The sequence below is a fragment of the Mauremys mutica genome, chromosome 1 (assembly GCF_020497125.1).
Source record: "Mauremys mutica isolate MM-2020 ecotype Southern chromosome 1, ASM2049712v1, whole genome shotgun sequence".
Lineage (NCBI taxonomy): Eukaryota > Metazoa > Chordata > Testudines > Geoemydidae > Mauremys > Mauremys mutica.
The window spans coordinates 373,612,865-373,634,781 of NC_059072.1; the positions used below are offsets into that span (position 1 = coordinate 373,612,865).

General features: G+C 51.6%; 1 protein-coding gene across 5 annotated transcripts; it reads right to left on the minus strand.

Moving 5' to 3' along the window:
* Positions 1-6,294: 6,294 nt before the first annotated feature.
* On the minus strand, positions 6,295-21,113 carry LOC123362062 (immunoglobulin lambda-1 light chain-like). Of its 5 annotated transcripts, none has more exons than XM_045002344.1 (5): positions 20,945-21,113; positions 17,649-18,011; positions 16,488-16,796; positions 10,537-10,629; positions 6,295-6,537 (listed from the first exon to the last, which is right to left on the minus strand). In XM_045002344.1, the coding sequence occupies exons 1-5, from the start codon at positions 20,994-20,996 to the stop codon at positions 6,431-6,433; spliced, it is 924 nt and encodes a 307-aa protein (XP_044858279.1). In that variant the 5' UTR covers positions 20,997-21,113; the 3' UTR covers positions 6,295-6,430. The 5 variants fall into 5 exon arrangements, with proteins under 5 accessions (XP_044858279.1, XP_044858280.1, XP_044858278.1 ...); XM_045002345.1 differs by having other exon boundaries at positions 6,295-6,534; positions 10,537-10,632; XM_045002343.1 differs by having other exon boundaries at positions 10,537-10,632.
* Between the last annotated feature and the right edge of the window lie 804 nt (positions 21,114-21,917).

Sequence of the window (21,917 nt, forward strand, 5' to 3'; positions counted from 1 at the left end):
AGATCTTCTAGAGAAATGTCCAGTCGGGATTTTAAAATGGTCAGTGATGGAGAATCCACCACGACCCTTGGTAAATTGTTCCAGTGGTTAATTACTCTCACTATTAAAAATTTACACCTTATTTCCTGTTTGAGTGTCCAGCTTCAACTTCCAGCCATTGGTTCACGTTTGACCTTTCTCTGCTAGCGTGCACAGCCCATTATTAAATATTTGTTCCTCAGGTAGGCACTTTTAGACTGTAATCAAGTCATCCGCAGGGGTAACCCAGGAAAAAAGGCGAGAAAAGATTTGTTGCTGTTGCTTTCACGGAGGGAGGGAGGGAGGCCTGATGACATGTACCCAGAACCACCCATGACACTGTTTTTGCCCCATCAGGCAGTGGGAGCTCAACCCAGAATTCCAATGGGCGGCGGAGACTGCGGGAACTGTGGGACAGCTACCCACAGTGCACCGCTCCGGAAGTCCACTCTAGCCTCGGTATTGTGGACACACTCCGCCGACTTACTGCGCTTAGTGGGGACACACACAATCGACTGTATCAAATCGATTTCTAAAAAATCGACTTCTATTAAATAGACCTAATTTCATAGGCTAGACATTTGTTTGCTTGGGCCCAGTTTACCTAGCCATCCACATCGCTCTGTATCGGTGACCTGTCCTCTTCGTTATTTCCCACTCCCCCGGCGTCTGTGGCATCTGCCAATGGATCAGTATGCAGAGTAGTCGTAGCTGGGTCGGGCCCAGGATATTAGGGACACATGGTGAGTGAGGTAACATCTTTTATTGGATCAACTTCAGTGATGATTTTATGTTTTCTTCCAGGTCACTGATAAAGATGTTAAATAACACAGGCCCAGGAACTGATCCCCGGGGGGGCAGCTAATGCCATTTGCTTTATGGCTTTCTAGAAATGGAAAGACTCCTATTGACTTCACTGGGCTTGGATCAGGCCCTGAAGGAGTTGCCGTGTCGTTCAGGAGGATGGCTGCTGTTGATGGTTGAAATGGTGAGCGACCATCAACAGAAGCTGGACACATGCAAAATCCCCATCTAGTGCTAACAGCAGAGATGATGGGCCGCATGCTCAGCCCTGGTACAGCTGTTCTGTGCCGCTCTGGTGGCGAAAGCACCTTTACAGGGAGCAAAACAAACTTTGGCAAAGTGACCCACTCACGCCATTAGCGGTGTTGAGTCCTGACCGCAGCCGGCCCTTCAGCCCCTGTGGTGGTTTCTAACATTTTGTGCACCTGTTCTGGTGTTTTAAATGTATCAGATTTTAACAACGGGCCTGTTCAGTTCCCTCCACCCCCGGCCCAGCGTCATGCAATAGGTGTATATGTAGGGGTCTGATGGGCCTCACGCGGGGGTTGGTTGGTCAGATAGTGGCTCCTACGCCGATGGGAGAGGGCTGTCCCCGAGAGGCGGTAGCTGTGTCGAGGGGAGAAGCTCTCCCATTGACAGCACTGTCCACACCCTGGCTTAGGCTGCTATTACTTTGTCGCTCGGGGGTAGGGAAGTAGTTATACTGAGGTAAGTCTGTAGTGTAGACCTGGCCTCAGGTCTCATTTCATCACTGTCTCCTTTAGAATCAGTGCAGAGGGGGAAGGGAGAAATCCCCCAATCCAGCCCCATCTATAAATAACTCCGAGTAGCGTGTGCTGGAGTTCACACAAGCAGAACCAAATGGCTGAGGTAATTCGTCTGTGATGACTCCATAACAACGGGGATTCGTCTTCCCCGCTCCTGTTATGAGCCTGGCATCGGTTTCCACGTAGCACTTTGGTTCAGGTTCCACAGGGTTTCATTCTTCCTGGTTCTTGCCATCCGTCTCCGGTTTCTGCTCTGCTTTGTCCATCCTTGGTCAGGTGTCATTGATTTGGACCATACATTCCAGTCGCTCCGGTCGCCATGATCCAATCACGCAATATGATCTCCAGTGAAAATTGATCTCCCGTCCCTGGTCCAGATTTGTCATCATCACAAAAGAAAACCTGCCGCCTGGTTGGACTAATCCAAGGTATAATTCTGGTTTCCCCTAACCCACATGGTAATCTGAGGTCATATCTTTTATTGGATCAACTCTATCCTGTACTGCAGGTTCCAATTTACAACTGATTTCTGCATGCTTGTCATAGTGCAAATACTGTACTGCGCTGAATGTCGATATGTTTGAATTTTCATGCTGGCAATTACTGACCCTGGAATAGTATGAAGGACACAATGTAATGGACAGGCCAGCGGGGGCAAGCGTCTACTACATTTGGCTACCTGTGGACGATTTGGAGGCTTGGCTGCGTATGTATCATGGCGAGACCGTATTTCAGCCAAATTGCCAAGCGATATTAAATGCTGCAGCCACAAATGGCTGTTCTCCGTGTCGTTCGGTGACACGATTGCCCATGACCGTGGCTATCGCTGGAAGAGGAAGAACGGTCACACCTGGGGGCTCGATGTTCCCTCCATCCCGTCCGTGGCCCTAGTGGAAGTGTTACCCTTGCAGCGCCATGCTGCTAAAAGCCGCATAGTGTAGCCACAGCCTCAGAAACACACACGTTTTTAGTGCACAAAAGCTGACTGAGCCGGTTCGAAACATGATCCTTAATTAGCCTGGGACGGGTGCTTATGGATCCTGGAGTGAGTCTGGCTAGCGGCAGAACAGCCATTTCAACCGCCGGATGAATTCAGCCCCAGTTTAGGCAAAGGAGGGACAACAGGAGGCCAGAATTTCAGCTCGGTGTAAATCCGCAGGTCTCCCGTGACTTCAGAAGTTTGAGGAACCCCATGGCAACTCCAACACATGCCAGGGCCTGCACAGATTGGGCTCCAGCCTGAGGACTCTGGAACCAGCTCTCTGGTGCCTTGCCCAGCTGCGCCGGGTGGATCTCTGCACCACTACGGTGCAAGGACTTAGTTTGTCCTAAGATTTGCTCTCATGAGATTTTTCTCTTGAGAAGTTAGAGGCAGGTCACCTGGGGGCTCGGGCCCTGCATGCTCTTTTCCCTTGTTGGTTCAATCCACCTTCAATAGGCCTGGTGACCCCGACGCCCTCAAGGTCTCCTCTTTGGGTATCATCAGGAACCAGGCTGGATTCTCCTGGCTGTTCCAGTCGTCCCATAGACCTTGCCGGTCGGAGTTCTCTGCTCATTCTCCGTCTCACTGGATGACTGCGTTAACAGCCCTCTGGTTCACTGCAGCTCTTTGAGTCTACTTAGAAAGACTCCCCCATTTTCGCATCACGCTCAGACGCTCGCACTGCCACACACCGGCTTGCGCTTGGCTGGGCTACCTTCTGCCGGAAGATGGCAATAGTCCTTTGTGTTAGTGATGACGTCCCTGCTCATCAAGTTCAGGTGTTCCACAAACTAGCCAACACCGAAGAGCACGGCCTCAGTTTCCCCATCTGTAGCTCACCGGCACGTAGGGAAATCAAATTTGCGTTTGTAAAGTGCTGTGAGATCCTCGGAAGGAAGAGCCAGGCAAGGGCTTATTAGCTCAAAACAAATGCTGCCAACAGAAGCAAAGAGAACGCAGACATTTACCAGCTCCAAATACAGCCAGATGCAAAAGCTGATTAAATAACCAAGCTTGCAGGCCAATGTTCAGGGAGCAATAGTTGCAATCCCATGGGAGCTGCCTGGGCCTCTCACCCCCGACCTGCATTTGGCCTTTAGTGTGGCACACTTTGCATCTCAGAAATAAGCTGGGAAATCCCCATCAGGCAGTTTTCCCAGCTACCCACCAAAGCACAGGGACCACGGCATGAAATGCTTTGCCGTTAACACCTGGCAGGAGAACCAACCTGGGTGCAACCAGGGCTGGCTCTAACTTTTTTGCCACCCCAAGCAAAAAAAAAAGAGCACCGCCCCGCCGTAACACCCCCCCTCCGAGCGCCACCCTGCCCCGCCGCCCCGCCGCAACACCCCCCTATGAGCGCTGCACCGCCCCGCGGAAACACCCCCCCCAAGCGCCGTGCCACCCCGCGGAAACACCCCCCCGAGCGCCGCGCCATCCTGCCGAAACACCCCCCCGAGCGCCACGCCACCCCGCCGCAACACCCCCCTATGAGCGCTGCACCGCCCCACCGAAACACCCCCCAATCGCCGCGCCGCCCTGCCGAAACACCCCCCTATGAGCACTGCATCGCCCTGCCGAAACACCCCCCGAAGCACCACGACACCCTGCCGAAACACCCCACCGAGCGCCGCGCTGCCCCACCAACCCCCCCGAGCACCACCCCGCCCTGCCCTGCCCCGCCAAACCCCCCCGAGCGCTGTGCCACCCCGCTAAAACACCCCCCTGAGTGCTGCGCTGCCCCGCCAAAACACCCCCCCGAGCGCCGTGCCACCCTGCCGAAACACCCCCCCGAGCGCCGTGCCGCCCCACCGAAAAACCCCCCCGAGCAGCGTGCTGCCCCGCCAACCCCCCTGAGCGCCGCCCCGCCCCGCCCCGCCCTGTCCCACCAACCCCACCGAGCGCTGTGCCACCCTGCTAAAACACCCCCCCGAGCGCCACGCCACCCCGCCGCAACACCCCCCTATGAGCGCTGCACCGCCCCACCGAAACACCCCCCAATCGCCGCGCCGCCCTGCCGATACACCCCACTTTGAGCACTGCATCGCCCTGCCGAAACACCCCCCGAAGCACCACGACACCCTGCCGAAACACCCCACCGAGCGCCGCGCTGCCCCACCAACCCCCCCGAGCACCACCCCGCCCCGCCCTGCCCCGCCAAACCCCCCCGAGCGCTGTGCCACCCCGCTAAAACACCCCCCTGAGTGCTGCGCTGCCCCGCCAAAACACCCCCCCGAGCGCCGTGCCACCCTGCCGAAACACCCCCCCGAGCGCCGTGCTGCCCCACCCACACCCCCCCCCGCGCCGCGTGCTGCCCCGCCAACCCCCCTCACCGCCGCCCCGCCCCGCCCTGTCCCACCAACCCCCCCGAGCGCTGTGCCACCCTGCTAAAACACCCCCCCGAGCGCCACGCCACCCCGCCGCAACACCCCCCTATGAGCGCTGCACCGCCCCACCGAAACACCCCCCAATCGCCGCGCCGCCCTGCCGAAACACCCCCCTATGAGCACTGCATCGCCCTGCCGAAACACCCCCCGAAGCACCACGACACCCTGCCGAAACACCCCACCGAGCGCCGCGCTGCCCCACCAACCCCCCCGAGCACCACCCCGCCCCGCCCTGCCCCGCCAAACCCCCCCGAGCGCTGTGCCACCCCGCTAAAACACCCCCTGAGTGCTGCGCTGCCCCGCCAAAACAGCCCCCCGAGCGCCGTGCCACCCTGCCGAAACACCCCCCCGAGCGCCGTGCCGCCCCACCGAAAAACCCCCCCGAGCAGCGTGCTGCCCCGCCAACCCCCCTGAGCGCCGCCCCGCCCCGCCCTGTCCCACCAACCCCACCGAGCGCTGTGCCACCCTGCTAAAACACCCCCCCGAGTGCTGCGCTGCCCTGCCGAAACACCCCCCCTGAGTGCTGCGCCACTGAAACACCCCCCATGTGCCGCGCCATGCCGCCAAAACAAAAGCAACAAAAAAAACCCTTTAGCGCTGCTCTGCCAAACCAACGCCCCCCCAAAATAATAAATAATAATAGGAGATATACCTATCTCCTAGAACTAGAAGGGACTTTGAAAGGTCATTGAGTCCAGCCCCCTGCTTTCACAGCAGCACCAAGTACTGATTTTTGCCCCAAATTCCTAAGTCCCCTCAAGGATTGAACTCACAACCCTGGGTTTAGCAGGCCAGTGCTCAAACCACTGAGCTACCCCTCCCCCCCAGCAAAACCACTCCTGAGTGCCCCCTGCCACCCCAAGATTGGTCGCCCATTACAAGGTGCCGCCCCAAGCATGTGCTTGGTTGGCTGGTGCCTGGAGCCAGCCCTGTGTGCAACCTACCTGCCAGGTACCAAGGGCCACAACAAGGGCTGGGTTCAGCCTGTCCGAGGGCCCTTCTCTAAAATACACCGAACGACAGCTCATGCCCGGCTCCTATTTCTAGCTCGGGGAAATTAAAATAAACCCTGGCAGGGCACCGTTGCAGGTGGGTCTTCTCCACTCGTCAGCACTCAGGGGCCTTGGGAATATGGAACTGGATGGATCTTTTGCTTTAGCGAAAAGGGAAGTCAAAAGAAACATGAATCCCCACAAATAAATATTTTACATACAAGAAATCAAGTGAGCCAGATCACTGCATTAGGAATTTGATTTCAATGGCAGTCAGGTGCCTAAATACCTTTAAAATCTGTCCCGTCCTCAACCCCATAGTTCCAAGTAATAACTGGCCGGCTTCTTGAGGCTCAGATCTCATAGTCTGAGCACTACCCATCTCACAGGTCCAATGAGTTGCAGTGGTAGCCCAGTGGTGGCTGTGCTTTACCAGTTCAGAGAACCGCTCCATGAGCTCCTGCTCAGCTGTGCAGCTGCCTACTCCAGTTCTGGGACATCTGCTCTGCCTCCTCCGGCCTGGGGGTCGACGAGGTGTGAAGCGGTGTGCAATGAACTCAGTGCCGCAGCTGGTCCGGGCAGGCCTGCTATAAAGACAACTATGTGGGTGAAGCAGCAAAGAATCCTGTGGCACCTTATAGACTAACAGACGTTTTGCAGCATGAGCTTTCGTGGGTGAATACCCACTTCTTCAGATGCAAGGGATTCTTCACTTGCATCTGAAGAAGTGGGTATTCACCCACGAAAGCTCATGCTGCAAAACGTCTGTTAGTCTATAAGGTGCCACAGGATTCTTTGCTGCTTCTACAGAACCAGACTAACACGGCTACCCCTCTGATATGTGGGTGAAGCCAGACAATCACTGTGCTCTCGCATGAACTCACACAGGAAAATGATAAAAGTCAAAAACCCCTTTATCTGATCACCCTATAAGCCATCACTCTAGATCTGACCTCTCAGTCCTCATCCTCGAAGGAAACCTGCACAACACTTTCAAAAGACGAGCCCGGGAGCTTAAATTCATAAGTTTGCCAGATACTAAAAATCATGGACTGAATTTATGGCTTATTACAACAATTTGTAACCCACTAACAACCTCCGGCAGCTACCGTTCTCCCCCTCCCTTCCTTTCCCCCATGACTGGAGGGGTGTTAACAGGCCACCTCACCTTGTCTGGTCCCTTGAAATATGTTAACTACTTATGCTAAACAATCTGTTCCACCTTGTATTTAGCTGAGACGCCCTGAGTATGTTTCCCAGGCCTGAAGAGGAGCTCTGTGTAAGCTCGAAACCTTGTCTTGCTCACCTGCAAAAGTTGGTCCGATAAAAGCTATTACCCCACCCACCTTGTCTCTCTAATATCCTGGGACCGACATGGCTACAACAACCCCGCATACAATGCAAAGCTTTTGTCTTTCTAAGTTATTTCTGTGATGCATGGGCCCAGGCAGTTCAGTTTACCTCCAGGGCTGGTCAGAGCTGTGTCAGGTGACTTCAGCTCGGGGAGGGGGTTGAAGGTGACTGTCAGTCCTTTCTGAGATGACTGTCACATCAACCCTTGAGTCAATTGTCTTGCCAGCAATATTCAGTTTCACTCTCTAGGCAGACTCTGATAGATCCCAGAAACAATGGCCCTTAGTTGTCCGTAATATGAGTCAACTCCCTGACTGCTTTGGTGCAGCGAACAGCTACAAAATGTCCATATTTCATGCATGTATCACGCCTTGCGTCTCTGGCTGGACCTGCGTCATCTCTTGGGATATGGCTTTTTCCACACCTTGTGCACACAGGCTGGAATTGGTCCCTCTTAGCCCGGGAGTGCTCCCTCCTTGCCTCAGGGAGTTCATAATAATTACTTTTAACACTCAAGTGGCTGTTTGCCGTTTCTAAGCTAATTTCAGGTTTTTCAATGTTTGTCAAGTTTGCTCTAGGTTTTGCAGTCTCATCATCTCAGACTGCTCTCTGTAGAGCCGAGGCTAGAGTTAAATCTCTCTACAGTTGTAGCTGCTGTGAAAGGGTTTCATCTGTTAACCCAATAACCAGCCTGTCTCTGATATTTTCATTTTTGGATTCCCCAAAATCATAGTTTTCAGCCAATACATGCAGAACTCTTATAAAACATTCAACATTCCCCCCACTCCCACCCCAGTTCTTGAATTTTCTGGAGAAAACATGCTCTTTCATACACCACATTTCTCTGAGGTGTAAAGTATGCAGCAAACATAGCCAGAACCCTTTCATAGCCATCTTTGCAACTGTCTTCAGTAAAGTCAAAAGATTTAAAGATATGCTTTACTTGCTTTCCCATAGCATAACTTAAAGACAATACCTAGATCGCTCCAGTTTCTTCGTGCAGCTTGATAGCAATGCAAAACCTTGCAAAATACTGCTTCCAGTCTGTCTGTTCTAAAGGTTTGTCAAAGCTGAAGTGCTCTGGTGCATGGAAGAGAGGCGTGTTGATGAGATACTGCAACCTTTGGTGCATTGTTCCTTCTTGTCTCTGTTCTCAGTTTACTCCTGACACCATGTCTTGTATATACCTCAGATGTGTTCATCAGAAAATCCTTTAACGCTCTTCCAGGTATGGCTGAGGTTAGCTTAAATCAGCAGTTCTCAACCAGGGGTCCGGGCGCTCTGGGGGGCCAGAAGCAGGTTTTAGGGGGTCCACCAAGCAGGGCTGGCCTTAGACTCACTGGGGCACAGGGCTCCAAACCCCGCCACCCGGGGCTGAAGCCGAAGCCTGAGCAACTTAGCTTTGCAGGGCCCCCTGTGGTGTGGGGACCTGGGCAATTGCCCTGCTTGCTACCCCTTAACGCCGGCCCTGGCTTTTGTATGCAGAAAAAAAAGACAGTTACTCACCTTTGTAACTAAGAACATCAGAACGGCCGTACCGGGTCAGACCAAAGGTCCATCTAGCCCAGTATCTGTCTACCGACAGTGGCCGATGCCAGGTGCCGCAGAGGGAGTGAACCTAACAGGCAACGATCAAGTGATCTCTCCCCTGCCATCCATCTCCACCCTCTGACAAACAGAGGCTAGGGACACCATTCCTTACCCATCCTGGCTAATAGCCATTCATGGACTTAGCCACCATGAATTTATCCAGTCCCCTTTTAAACATTGTTATAGTCCAGCCTTCACAGGTAAGGAGTTCCACAAGTTGACCGTGCGCTGCGTGAAGAAGAACTTCCTTTTATTTGTTTTAAACCTGCTGCCTATTAATTTCATTTGGTGACTGTTGTTCTTCAAGAGGTGTTGCTCATATCCATTCCAGCTGGAGCGGTGCTGTATGTACAACCGAGGATACAAGTTCGACTGACGTGAGGGAAACCGGCGTTGGGACTGTGAACAGTGCCGGGAGCACGCTAGAATCTGGAATCGGGACTGGTGCCATGCTTCTGCCGGAGGAGTTACTGGACGTACCAGGGCCGGCTTCCCCCTAGATGGTACCACATGAATTGGAGGTGGTACCACGGTCTGCGGCGATGCCGGATTCATCAGGGCAATGAGGTCTCACGCTGCTGCAAAAGTTTCCGGCATCGATGGAAGCTGGGGCTCAACCACAGTACGTGTCAGGGAGCCTGTGCGCACCAGACTCAACGGCTCTTCCCTCAGTGCCGGAGTCGACGGTGCTGGTGTCAGCGCTTGTACTCTCAGTCGCTCCGTAGCTGGACACAACTCCAAGGTTGGCCTCCGGGGTGCCGCCAACTGCTGAGGTGGATCCGTCGTCTCTGGCCTGCGGTGCCGCTTCTGGCCAGGCGAGAGAGATCGGCACCGGACTGATTGTGCCAGGGAAGCCCGGTGCCACGTGTCTCTGATAGAGTCTGTCCATGGCGCAGTACTTGCTGCTGACGCCGTAGTGCTGCGCACCGAAGCGCCCGGTGCCGGGTCTCGGCGCGCCGCCGGAGGGTCGGGGCTAAGAGCCACCTCCATTGAGAGCTGCTTTAATGGAAAGTCCCGCTCTTTCTTGGTCCGGAGTTGGAAAGCTTTACAAGTCTTCCACTTTTCGGCCTGCTGAGACGCCCCAGGCACTTCAAGCAGGAGTCGTGGGGGTCGCCCGTTGGCATAGGCTTAGAGGAGGCCGAACAAGGCTTAAAGCCCAGAGCCTTGGGCATGAGCCCAAGCGGCGGGCGGGGAGGAGGGGAAAATCCCCTTCCAACCCACTAACCTAACTCTATATACAAGTACACTAATGTCCCACAAGGCACTGCGCCGGACAGCAGTGTGGGATATACCAGGACACCTACCGGGTGTGCACAGCATTTTCCATTGATGCAACCACATGTGGTGAGTAAGCACAGCGGTGATGCAAGCACCCAAGCGTGCATGCGCCCAAGCAATATACAAAAATCTGCAGCTGTACACCCAATGTCAATCAAACTGTGCAGCATTGAGCCGGCCCTAGTCTGCTTTGCATCGCGCAGAACGTTCCACCCAGTGATCCCTGCACAGAGGAGTCCGCCTATACCCAGCTCTGGCAGCCTGGATGCCACCATGAGAAATGTCAGGGCATTTGCCAAGCCTCAGATGCTTTGTTGAACGCTACATTGATCAGCATCGAATGCCTCCATTTTCTGGATACTTACTTTTCATGAAGCAGCCTAGCAGGAAAATAAGCCAAAGAACCACAGCTCCTCCAAAAATAAATCTGATGAGGATGATTGGCACAGGTAACAGCGCTGCTGGAGACAGGGGAGAGAAGAGAAATGCATTTGTTTATCACTGTTGATCCCTGCTGAGTAATCATCATCAACATCTTATACTGGACGGGAAGCAAGGAGTTAACATGCCAGAGCCTTAACAGGTGCAGGTAAGAAACAATAGCATCTGGAATCCCATTGCTGAGCAAAGACCTTCTCAATGAAAGGTAACCCCAAGAGTCATGCGGTAAACACAGCGCAACAACTCCCTATGGCCCTGCTGGCATTGCGGTGTTCCCTCACCACGAGCCAACATCAGCACATGTCAGGGCAACACCACAGCAAAGCCGAGGAACAGCCAGACTGGGACCCATCCAGTAGCCTGTCTCTGACTGAGGCCAGCACCAGATGTTTCAGAGGACGGTCCATGGAACCCCATATTGGGCAGATGTGGGGCAATATGCCCCCCCATATTAGGTCTTCTCCTAATCTCTTTAGTTAGAGTTGGTCTTAAACCCTGAAGCATGAGGTTTAATCTCCCAAAATGTACGTTAGCATTAACTGTAACAACTCCAGACAGTCTTGCTAGCCATACAAATGTCCAATCCCTTTTTGAACCTTCCTATGTTTTCAGTCTTGACAGCATCCTGTGGCAAGGAGTTCCACAGCTTCATTACCTGTCGTGTGGTGTAGTAGGCAGTTCACCACCAGGATGCCCTCTTGTGTCTGGGCATGGCATCATGGCGAGTCTGCCTCTAGTTGTTCGCCCTCCACTGGCTTCAGTCCCTGCTTATGGGATGCTAGTTATTGAGGCTCGACCACAGTTAGCTAGTGCCTTGCTCCTCTTGGGATATGCAAAGAGTCCAGCAGCTGATAATCCTAGGATCAGCCAAGAGGGTCAATAGGCCTCCCCTGAGTCTATGTTTTGAGGTCTCTGCTCTCTTGGTTTTGGGGCTTTGATTCCATCCAGGTTCTCTCATACCAGGGTAGTCTTGTGACCCTCGGCACCCCCTAGGGGCTAGTAGGGGAACTCAAGGCCACCCTCTCCGCTGCGTTCCAATCCAGGGCCCTGGGGTAATCAGCCAAGGTTTGCACCCAAAGGTGCTGTGCTTCTCCTTCCCTGGATTGCCTCCTGCCAGTCCCCTGCTCCAAAAGGACAAACTGAAGACATGAAATAAAATAAATCAGAGGTCAGAGCCCTTCTGAGTGTGGAGCGGCCTTTTCCACAGCAGGTCGGGTAGGGTCCCAAAAGCCAGTGGCCCAGGCAGCTGAACCTCTCGCAGGAGGAGCTGAGGCATAGGTCAGTTCCCCTCCGCTCTGTTCTGGGACAGCAGGGTGGGGCTGCGTTAACCTCTTCCTTTCCAGTGCGGGGTTTGCACACCTCGTCACACGTGGAAGAACATTCGCTGGTATAGGTGCAGGGTCAGACCACTGGCCTAGATACGCCAAACCTGCTGATACAGGATCAGGCCTCTTGAGGATCAGAGTGGGGTCAGTCATCGCTGGCTAGTGCAAAGACCGGTACTAAATATTTCCTAAGTCAATGCTAAAATACAAGCAAGATAAGAAGTGGGCAGGTGGGGGATTAAGTTATAAACCCTGAGGCAGAGCTACAATTCAGGGTGGAGCAGATAAACTAGCACTTAAGAAACTGCACTAGGTAAAAGATGGATATTTCCACATTTCTGGTACTTTCAAACTTAGTAATTTCATCTCATGCTCATCCCTAATACATCACAATGGGAAATCCCGGGTGTACATCTTAACTTCCATGAGAATTATGCTGCATGCATCAAGAGGGTTTGTGTCGTACGTAGACATATAGCTGTTATGACTCTTGTCTCTTCACTGTGCCTTTAAACTACTAAGGCGTCTGCCTGCCTGCATAGGCAGCTGCCATTTTGGAAGGCAGAGGGCGTGCGGCTTATTACAGAAACACACACACACGCTGCGCTTTCCCTCTGCCATAGACACTTCACTTACTTTCTAGCTTGTTTGATTGCTTCCCTTAGTAGAAACCATTCAGAGTGAACACAGACATGTACGGAGACGAATTCAGAGCAGGGTGAATATCCACCCAATACTCAGTGTTTGCTTCTGCAGCGGAACAGAGAATGAGCCGTTTGGTACAAACCTGGGCCCCTAACCACATGCCGTAAACTGCTTCCTCCTTACTCTTTTCTGCTCTCTGGTCACGCAGTAGGTGTGAAGATAACGCCCGGGGCATTGCTCAGACCGTGTTCAGCTGCTGCAGTGTCTGAGCAGGTTATCTTGAAAATGACAAAGATGGGCTGGGGGGGGGGGGAGGCCAGGGAGTGGTCTCACAGCACTGTAGAAATCCCAGTACACTGCACGGCTGTGTGTGTCTGAAGCAAAATCAACCCACTGCAACACACGCTGGCTGGCTGGCTGCACACTGTGCACAAGGCAAGCCAGCAGGCTGAGTACGCACAGTTAGAGCAGAGCGATCATTGGCTTTTCGGTTCAGGAGCCGAAACGAAACATGAAAAATGTTTCATTTCGGGTGGAACAAAATGTTTAGTTTATCCCAAACAATTAGTTTTGTTCTTTTCGTTTAATGTTTAGGTGTTTTTACCCTTTAGAAAGATAAATCTAGCGACGTTTTTGAAACAAAACTCCCAATTCCAAGAAAGCAGCTGGGGATGACTGCCAGGGTTTTCAGCTGAGTTGATTTGGTAGCTGTATTGTGGTCAATAAACAAGCCCCAAGGAGAGGAGTAGTGCACATGTAACACAGGCCGACCCCAGTCATCGGTGGGATGGATCGAACCTGGGACCTCAGGGCATGAGCCTCTACTGCATGAGCTAAAAGCCACGTGGCTGTTAGCTCAGGCTGTAGAGCAGACTCATTAATCTCTCTAAGTGGTGTCAGTGCCACTAGATGGGACAAAACACCACACCCAGGAGGTGTGTGGGTTACATGTGGAGCTTGTATCAGAGAGGTAGCCGTGTTAGTCTGGTTCTGTAAAAGCAGCAAAGAATCCTGTGGCACCTTATAGACTAACAGACGTTTTGTAGCATGAGCTTTCGTGGGTGAATGCCCACTTCGGATGCAAGAGTGGAAATTTCCAGGGGCAGGTAAATATAAGCAAGCAAGAAGCAAGCTAGAGATAACGAGGTTAGATCAATCAGGGTGGAGGAGGCCCTGTTCTAGCAGTTGAGGTGTGAAAACCAAGGGAGGAGAAACTGGTTCTGTAATTGGCAAGCCATTCACAGTCTTTGTTTAATCCTGAGCTGATGGTGTCAAATTTGCAAATGAACTGGAGCTCAGCAGTTTCTCTTTGAAGTCTGGTCCTAAAGTTTTTTTGCTGCAGGATGGCCACCTTAAGATCTGCTATTGTGTGACCAGGGAGGTTGAAGTGTTCTCCTACAGGTTTTTGTATATTGCCATTCCTAATATCTGATTTGTGTCCATTTATCCTTTTCCTTAGAGACTGTCCAGTTTGGCCGATGTACATAGCAGAGGGGCATTGCTGGCATATGATGGCATATATTACATTGGTGGACGTGCAGGTGAATGAACCAGTGATGGTGTGATTTCCTTTCCCTGACTGGTGAGAATGCTCACTAGTCTGCAGTGTTTACAGCTGTTAAAGAGAGACCCTGCCCCAATGCGTTTGCAGTCTATCCATCCCACGAGACAACACCACCAGGACAAAAGAGAGACGTGGGATTGGGAGGAGAAGATAAAGAGTAAACCATTAGCTTTGTAAGGGACTTATGTAAGCCATACTCTTAATAATAATCATCATCAATTATCAGCATAGTGGTAGTGGCTAGAAGTCCAGCCCTGGATCCCATTGTGCTAGGGGCTGTACAAAACACAGCCGAAAAAGATGGGCCAGACTCAAAGAGCTCACGATCTAGGACAAGAGACGACAGACAAGGCAGCCCAAAAAACCCCAATTTGCCAGTATTGGTCAGCATGCTGGGCCGTGGTCTCTGGTTCTGATGTCCAATCTTTTTGAGTACAGTTAAGTTACTTATGTATTTGGTTTTGTTAGAAAATAGCTCTAGGTACAGACAGCTCCTGCTCTCACCAGAAGCCTAAAATGAATGGGAACAGCAGGACATTTGACTGGGCAGAGGTCTGCTCTGACACAGCGATCGATGAGCCTGCAAGTACATTTCAGACCCTTCGGGCTGTGGCTCATCACCCTGGTAAAACAGAATTAATAGTGACCACACTGAAGCTGCAGTTCAGCTTCCGGGCAGACAGGAAAATGGAAACGTGGGTTTTGAAATGTGCCAGACTTGTGAACAAACCACAACCCTAAAAAACTCAGTTGCCAAAATATGCTTTAAAAATAATGTCAGGCCTTATTTAAAGCCAGTTGAAATCAATGGAAAGCCTCCTCTGGACGTCAGTGGGACTGCAAAGTAGAATGGAGGCCAGGGCCGCCCGGGGGGGTAAGTGGGGCAATATGCCCCAGGCCCTGCAGGGGTCCCCACGAGAATACAGTATTCAGTAGGATTGCAACTTTTTTTTATGGAAGGGGCCAATTAATTGCTTTGCCCCAGGCCCCCTGAATCCTCTGGGCGGCCCTGCTGGAGGCCAGCGGTGGAACTGGGCAAAGGCGGGGGTGTTGTTCGTTCTTGACCAAACACGGAGTCACAGCCGGCTGTCATTGGCACAACCACTTGCTTACAAGGCCATTTGAAACCTAGTCAGTTTCACAAAAAGCAAGTGAAAGAGCAGTGTCAGGGGTAAATTACAGTTTCAGGTGTAGTTTGAGAGTCCCATTGTTCTCCTTATTAATATACTTCTCTCTTCCCTGTTGCTGAGTGAAAGACTCACTAAAATGACACCGAAAACGAAGGGTTTGTCTACACATGAAAATGAATCCAGAATAAAGTTGGAAGTGAATTTAAAGATGATTATTCCTGATTATCCACTCATGGAGTTACTCTTATTCCAGAATAACAGTGCCTTATTCCAAATTAGTTTAATTCACTGGATTAAGCTAATTCAGAATAAAACCCTCTAATTCTGGCATAAGAGTATCCACATATGGAGTTAATCAGGAATAATGAATCAGGAATAACTCCCCATGTAGACAAACCCTAAGAGTCAAACCTACAAATGCTCATGCAAATGAGTTACTTATGTGTGCAGGATCAGGGCCTACATCCCCCGTTAAGCAAAGCATTTCAGCATCCAGCCCCATTCACTTAAGACGGTGCTTAATTTTAACTACATACTTAAACACCGTTAGTCCGTGGTGTTCCAGGACATCCTTAGTTTTAAGCACGTGAATTCAACGGAATTTAAACATGTGCTTAAATCTTTTGTGAACAGGGAAATGGACTAATTAAACTCAGTCTAATTAACGCCACAGAGGAAGCAGTGAAACTGGCCATACATAAAGGGCTGTTGAATGCCCAGTCAGCAATCCGTTTCCAGCTACAGGATGCTCCGCTGTTCCTTGCAACGACAGCAGGTCGGAAGTTTCCAGACTGAAGCGCTATATTTAAGTTCACAACATCCCATTAAAGCCTGGATGACACTAGTGCCTGCACAGGTGCATAATTTGCACATGCAATGGGGGCAAGTTTGGTTATTATTATTTTTGATTTCGTGAATGCCTCCATCCCGCACTCTGGGCACATGGTCAAACCATTTTCTAAAAGTCTTTGGAATCTTCCATTGTCTCCCCCCTCCCTCGATGCATCAAGCTCAAGCTTCTCATCCTGCCCTACACAGCTTTTTCCTCTGTTCGCTGCTTTTATGTCCCCCTGCACCTTCCACCCTCCTAGCCAGGACTGCTTCTATCCCAGCCGTCGTCGCACATTCCCCCACTGTGCTCCTACACCTGGAAAGCCTTCTCTGAATTGATGCATAAGGCCATTACCCTCTCAGATAGCCAGACCTCCTACCTTTATTTTTTGCCCTGGGTATCCAGAGAATCCTGCGTGTCTCAGCTGTGAGCTGTCTAACCAAACAGGTCACTTCCGTCCCATTCTGGCAGTCGGTCACATTCACCCAGGCCTGTAGGGTCGTGTTGAAGGTCCCATCACCAGTCATGACGGTTGAAGCATTGTCTGCCAGCGCCGCGTACCCCCCGCACGTTGCGTTCAGTGTGGCGTACAGAGATTGTGGATAAAAGTCCCTCACTGCACAGGTCACTAGGGCCATGGGAAGAGCTGCTTCCGAGGGAGAAGCAAAGAGCCAGACTTTGGGCAAAGCTGCAGAGAAGAGAACCAGATAAATCAGATTACAGATCGGGGGGGAAATGGAGATCTAGAGGGCCTCGTTGTGACGACAGGCATCTGTGTGGCTATTTATTTGTTCAGGTACATTGGAGTGTCAGAGATTCGCAGACCCCTATTCTGAGCCAGAGGCGCCGACCCCGTGGGTGCTGCGGGGCTGGAGCACCCACAGAAAAAAAAAAAAGGGTGCTGAGCACTCACCAGCCACCCGCCGATCAGCTGTTCAGTGCACGCTGCCAATCAGCTCCTCCCCTTCCCCCCCAGTGCCTCCCGCCCACTGCCGATCAGCTGTTTGGGAGGCACTGAGGAGGGAAGGGGGAGCAGCGGGGATGGGAAGAGGAGGAGCCAGGGCAGGGTGCATTCGGGCAGAGGAGAGAGCGGGGGCAGAAAGAGGCAGGGTGGGGGTGGAGCCTCGGGGGAGGGGCTGGGGAGAGGCGGAGTGCGGGCGGGGCCTTCGGGGAAGGGGCGGAGTGGGGGCAGGGCCTTGGGGTCGGGCAGAGTGGGGGCGGGGCCTTGGGGCGGGGCAGAGCACCCCTGGGGAAAGCAGAAAGTCGGGGCCTGTGCTCTGAGCTCTTACGTGGGATTTAAGCGGTGACTTTATGCCGGTACAACGTGCAGGGGTGAATTTCACCCATACAGAATACGACACACACACCAGCTCTCTCTCGTCCCTCATCTGAGCTGCAAGACAAATTCTCCCCCTCAATGGAGAGGTGTCACATAAACTGGATTTAGGTCCTGGAGGCCAGGTCCTCAGCTGGCGTCAATTGCCTTAGTTCCATGACTGCTGAGGGTCTGGCCCCTGCTATTTGTGTAAATGATCCTTACCATAGACTTCAAGCTGAGTCCCGGGCCCTTTCAAGATCACCGTAGGAGGCGGCACGTTTTTAATCATTGTACACACGTAGGTTCCCTGGTCGTTGATCTGCAGGTTTTTAATGAGCAGCAAAGATCTTGAGTTTCTCTGGTGCGTCACAGAAAACTTGCACTGTGGGTCCAGGTGTTTGGAACTGATGGCCGTCTTCACGGTCAGGATGGTGCCCGGGCCCCTGTCCCCACTGGCGAAATGCCATTCGGAGTGGAAGTCAGGGTAGTTACAGACGTCGCAGGAGCAGGGCAGCGTCACAGACTCCCCTCTGAGGGCTCTGACAACTGGAGGCTGATCCAGACCCAGGTCTTGAGTGGACGCAGCTAAGGAAAAGGAGAGTGGGGAGTAAGTCCTGACGCAAGCGTTCGGTCCGGAGTAACTCCAGGAGGCTCTGTCTACACAGCAAAGGCAGCCATGTCAGGGAACCTGGTTACGCGACAGCTGCCCCCACCCCACGCCATCCAGTTGCAAGCATTGCTGCAAGTTGCCGCGTAGGTGTGACGCTGACCACATGCAGAACTTCACGCAGATTTCCTTGCCTAGTAAACCCCGTGTCACTTCCATGACAGAGCTGCCTGATATTCAGGGCCGGCTCCAGAGGTTTTGCCGCCCCAAGCAGCCAAAAAAAAAAAAAAAAAGCCGCGATCGCGATCTGCAGCAATTCAGCGGGAGGTCCTTCGCTCCGAGCGGGAGTGAGGGGCTCTCCGCCGAATTGCTGCCGAAAGTGCTGCCCCGCTCCTGAGTTGCCGCCCCAAGCACCTGCTTGATAAGCTGGTGCCTGGAGCTGGCCCTGCCGATATTAACATGGCTCCTTGGCAGATTTTCAGCGTCACACACTGGGCTGGTTCTCTGGGAATCTTCCCACCACCCAAGGTGCTTTTCCACGGCACAAAGCAGTAGGCTCTAAAAAGTGACCATTAAAAAAAAATAATTTCTCTGCTGCCTGTGTTGATAAATATGTTGCTACTTTGTAGCTTGGAAGTTGCAGAAGAAGATCCTAGGTCATAGCCAATCAGGGTTGGAAGGGACTTCAGGAGGTATCTAGTCCAACCCCCTGCTCAAAGCAGGACCAATACCCAGACAGATTTTTGCCCCTGATCCCTAAGTGTCCCCCTCAAGGATTGAACTCACAACCCTGGGCTTAGTAGGCTGAGCTATCCCTCCCCCCAGATAAAGCTAACTCAAGGAAAAGTGGTGTTTAAGAAAACTCACAGGTAATATGTTGCAGAGATTAACTGGGTTCTTTTCAAGGCTGATCTAAGAGGCAGACCAAACAGCAGGGTTGCCCGTGTGGCTGGCCCTGGGGACTACCTGAACAGTGGTCCCGAGGCGGCTGGAGTAGCTGCTGCTTGGCGACCCTTGGCAGCTGGTGCCGCTGGCCCTGGCCCAGCCCCCCAAGGTGTTCCCTGAGCAGCACCCCGGTACCACCCCAGCTGCAGTCCCCCAGGGTGCCCCCAGAAGTGACCCCCCACCCAGATTTAGTCAGGGGTATTATAGTATAAGTCACAGACAGGTTACAGGCCGTGAATTTTTGTCTATTGCCCGTGACCTGTCCATTACTTTTACTAAAATACCCATGAATAATCATAGCCTTAATTATCAGCTGCCCAGAAACTAGGGTAACGAGGCCCATATAAATACCCAAAGCAGAATGAAATCCATCATTTGTCTAACAAGTTACTCCATAACAACTCTCACAAATCTCCTTAGAATAAAAACACAGGCCAAATTCTGCTTCTGCAGCCTGCTGATTTCAATACGAGCAGAATTTGGCCCATACATCTACCAGACACCGTGCAATGTTTTTATTTCTGATGCACCACAGATGTGCACGATGCTCTGCCGTCAAATGCAAGTAGCCCAGGTCCGTACCTCAAGGAGCTTCCAATCCAAAATTAAAATCTACGCCACCCTTTACTGTCACATACAGTATAGAGCAATATATAGACGGAATATATAAGAAATGGTATTAGACACACAGAGAATACTCAGACGTGTGTCTGTGTTTATTTTATCCCCCTTCACTTAGCTGACTCAGGCGGCTGAATGGATTTTGCTCAAGCGTTCCATCCACCTCATACTGCTGAGAAAATCTCTCACATTTGGAAATTCTGACAAAAAGAAATTCCACGTATTCCTCAGGATTTCCCCCCCCCCCCCCCAGTTTTAAGCCAGTGCTAGTGGAAACCAAACATATGACATTTAATCCCAAAAGGATTTTTTCCTCCAGAGAGTTAGGAGCTAATCAAAAGAGAGACTTTGAACAGAAAGCTCTTCTCAACCCCTCATAGATTGTCCACTGCTTGCGAACGGTAACACACAGACACACCTTCCAGAGAACAACTACGCAAGCAACTAACTAGGACCCTGCTCCTGCAAAGATTTAGGTGCAGGCTTGCCTTTATGTACTGCGAATAATCTCTGGACTGAATTCTCATGGTGTGTAAAGTCAAGCCCATAGGAAAGTCTGTGTAGGATTGGAACCAGGGTGCATACATACCATGCCCATCATGTGAAAAGTGAATGCCTGTACTATAAACTGTGTGTTACAATCAACCTGAAAAAGATAAAACATTTGCAATGTTGTAGTCACACCTTGTCATTTGCTATAATACGCGCCTCTGTTTGAAGATTGTTTCTGCTTATAGTATGGTACTTAGAACACGGGGCTACATCAAATTCTACATACACAGGACAGATTTTCCAGCTCAGAGATAAAAGAGTGAAATTCTGCACAAAGATACATTGCTTGCAGTTGATTCGCAGCTTGATTTCAGCTTCAGCCCAAGCACAAGACCAACAAATGATCATGGGCTGGCAAAAAAATGCAAAAACTTCTCCTAGGGTAAGAGTACGCTCGCAGATACGCTGCGCTGGAAGAGAAAACACTAAGATTCAGCGATTCCAAGCCCAGAAGGGACCATTGGGATCATCTAGCCCAACCTCTTGTATAACCCAAGCCAGGGAACTGCCCACAATAATTCCTAGAGCAGAGCTTTAAAAAAAAATCCAGTCTTGATTTAAAAATTGTCAGTGGTGGAGAATCCACCACGACTCCTGGTAAATTGTTCCATTGGTTAATTACGCTCAAAATGTACACCTTAATCCAGTCTGAATTTGTCTAGCTGCACCTTCCAGCCCTGGGATCGTGTTAGATCTTTCTCTGCTAGGCTGAAGGACCTGTTATTAAATATCTGTTCCCCATGTAGATACTTATAGACTGTGATAAAGTCACCCCTCAGCCTTCTGTTCTTACCTCTACACAGCCCGGTCCCCAGGAGGTAGAGAGAAAATGGCAACCACGCCATGTCTCATCCGAAACTGTAACCAGTCCTTGAGCTCTTCTCCAAGCCAAGAGCAGCCACGCCCATGGGTCGCTCCTCGCAAACTGCTTGAAACCCTCTTGAAACAGGCTGAGATCCTGCACATTTCTCCTCCTGCCCCCAACAAAATCAGGCCTGATGCAAACAAGCTGGAGGAAAAAGTGAGTCGTGACACCTGCCCGGTGCAGTCTCTTGACTGTTAATTGGAGAGAGCAATTCCCCGAGACAGAAGAATTCAGGGGACAGGGCTGCGTAGTGGAGAGGAACAGTTAGCTCAGGGTGAGAAGATCAAACTTTGCATAATTGTGTATGTCTTGCCACCTAGTGGAAATGGAGGGAGCAGCAACCAATCGAAAATAGCTGCGAAAACCCGAAACCCAAACCCAGAATATGCTGATGCTGTTCCTAAGAGAAATAAGAATGTTTTTTGGAAATGACATTGCAGGGAGAAGAGGGCAGGAGATGCGTAGAGTAGGAAATGAGCAGGTGGAACTGTTTTGTCTGGTCTGAGATGACGGTCTAGATAACAAATAATAACTTCCAAAAAACCAGACACCTCGTCACCAGCATATGCTCTCCTCCTCCATTCTTCTCTTGCTGTGTGTTCTGTCTTCTAACCCTTGTGTTCCCCGGGCCCTAGGCCAGGCAGAATACTCTCCCCAGCCCTACAGAACTTGAAAGATTCATGACTAAAGCTACGTTTTAGTCATGGGTATTTTTAATAAAAGTCTGGAAAGGTCTCAGGCAGTAAACAAAACTTCACGGCCTGTGACCTATCCATGACTAAAACTTGGGTGCTCTGGGAGAAGGGGTGGTCCAGGGGCACCAAGGGTGCTCGGAGGGGGTGGCCTGAGACCCCCATTGGTGCTGGGGGGGCAAGTGGTGGCACGTGGCCCAGGAACCTGT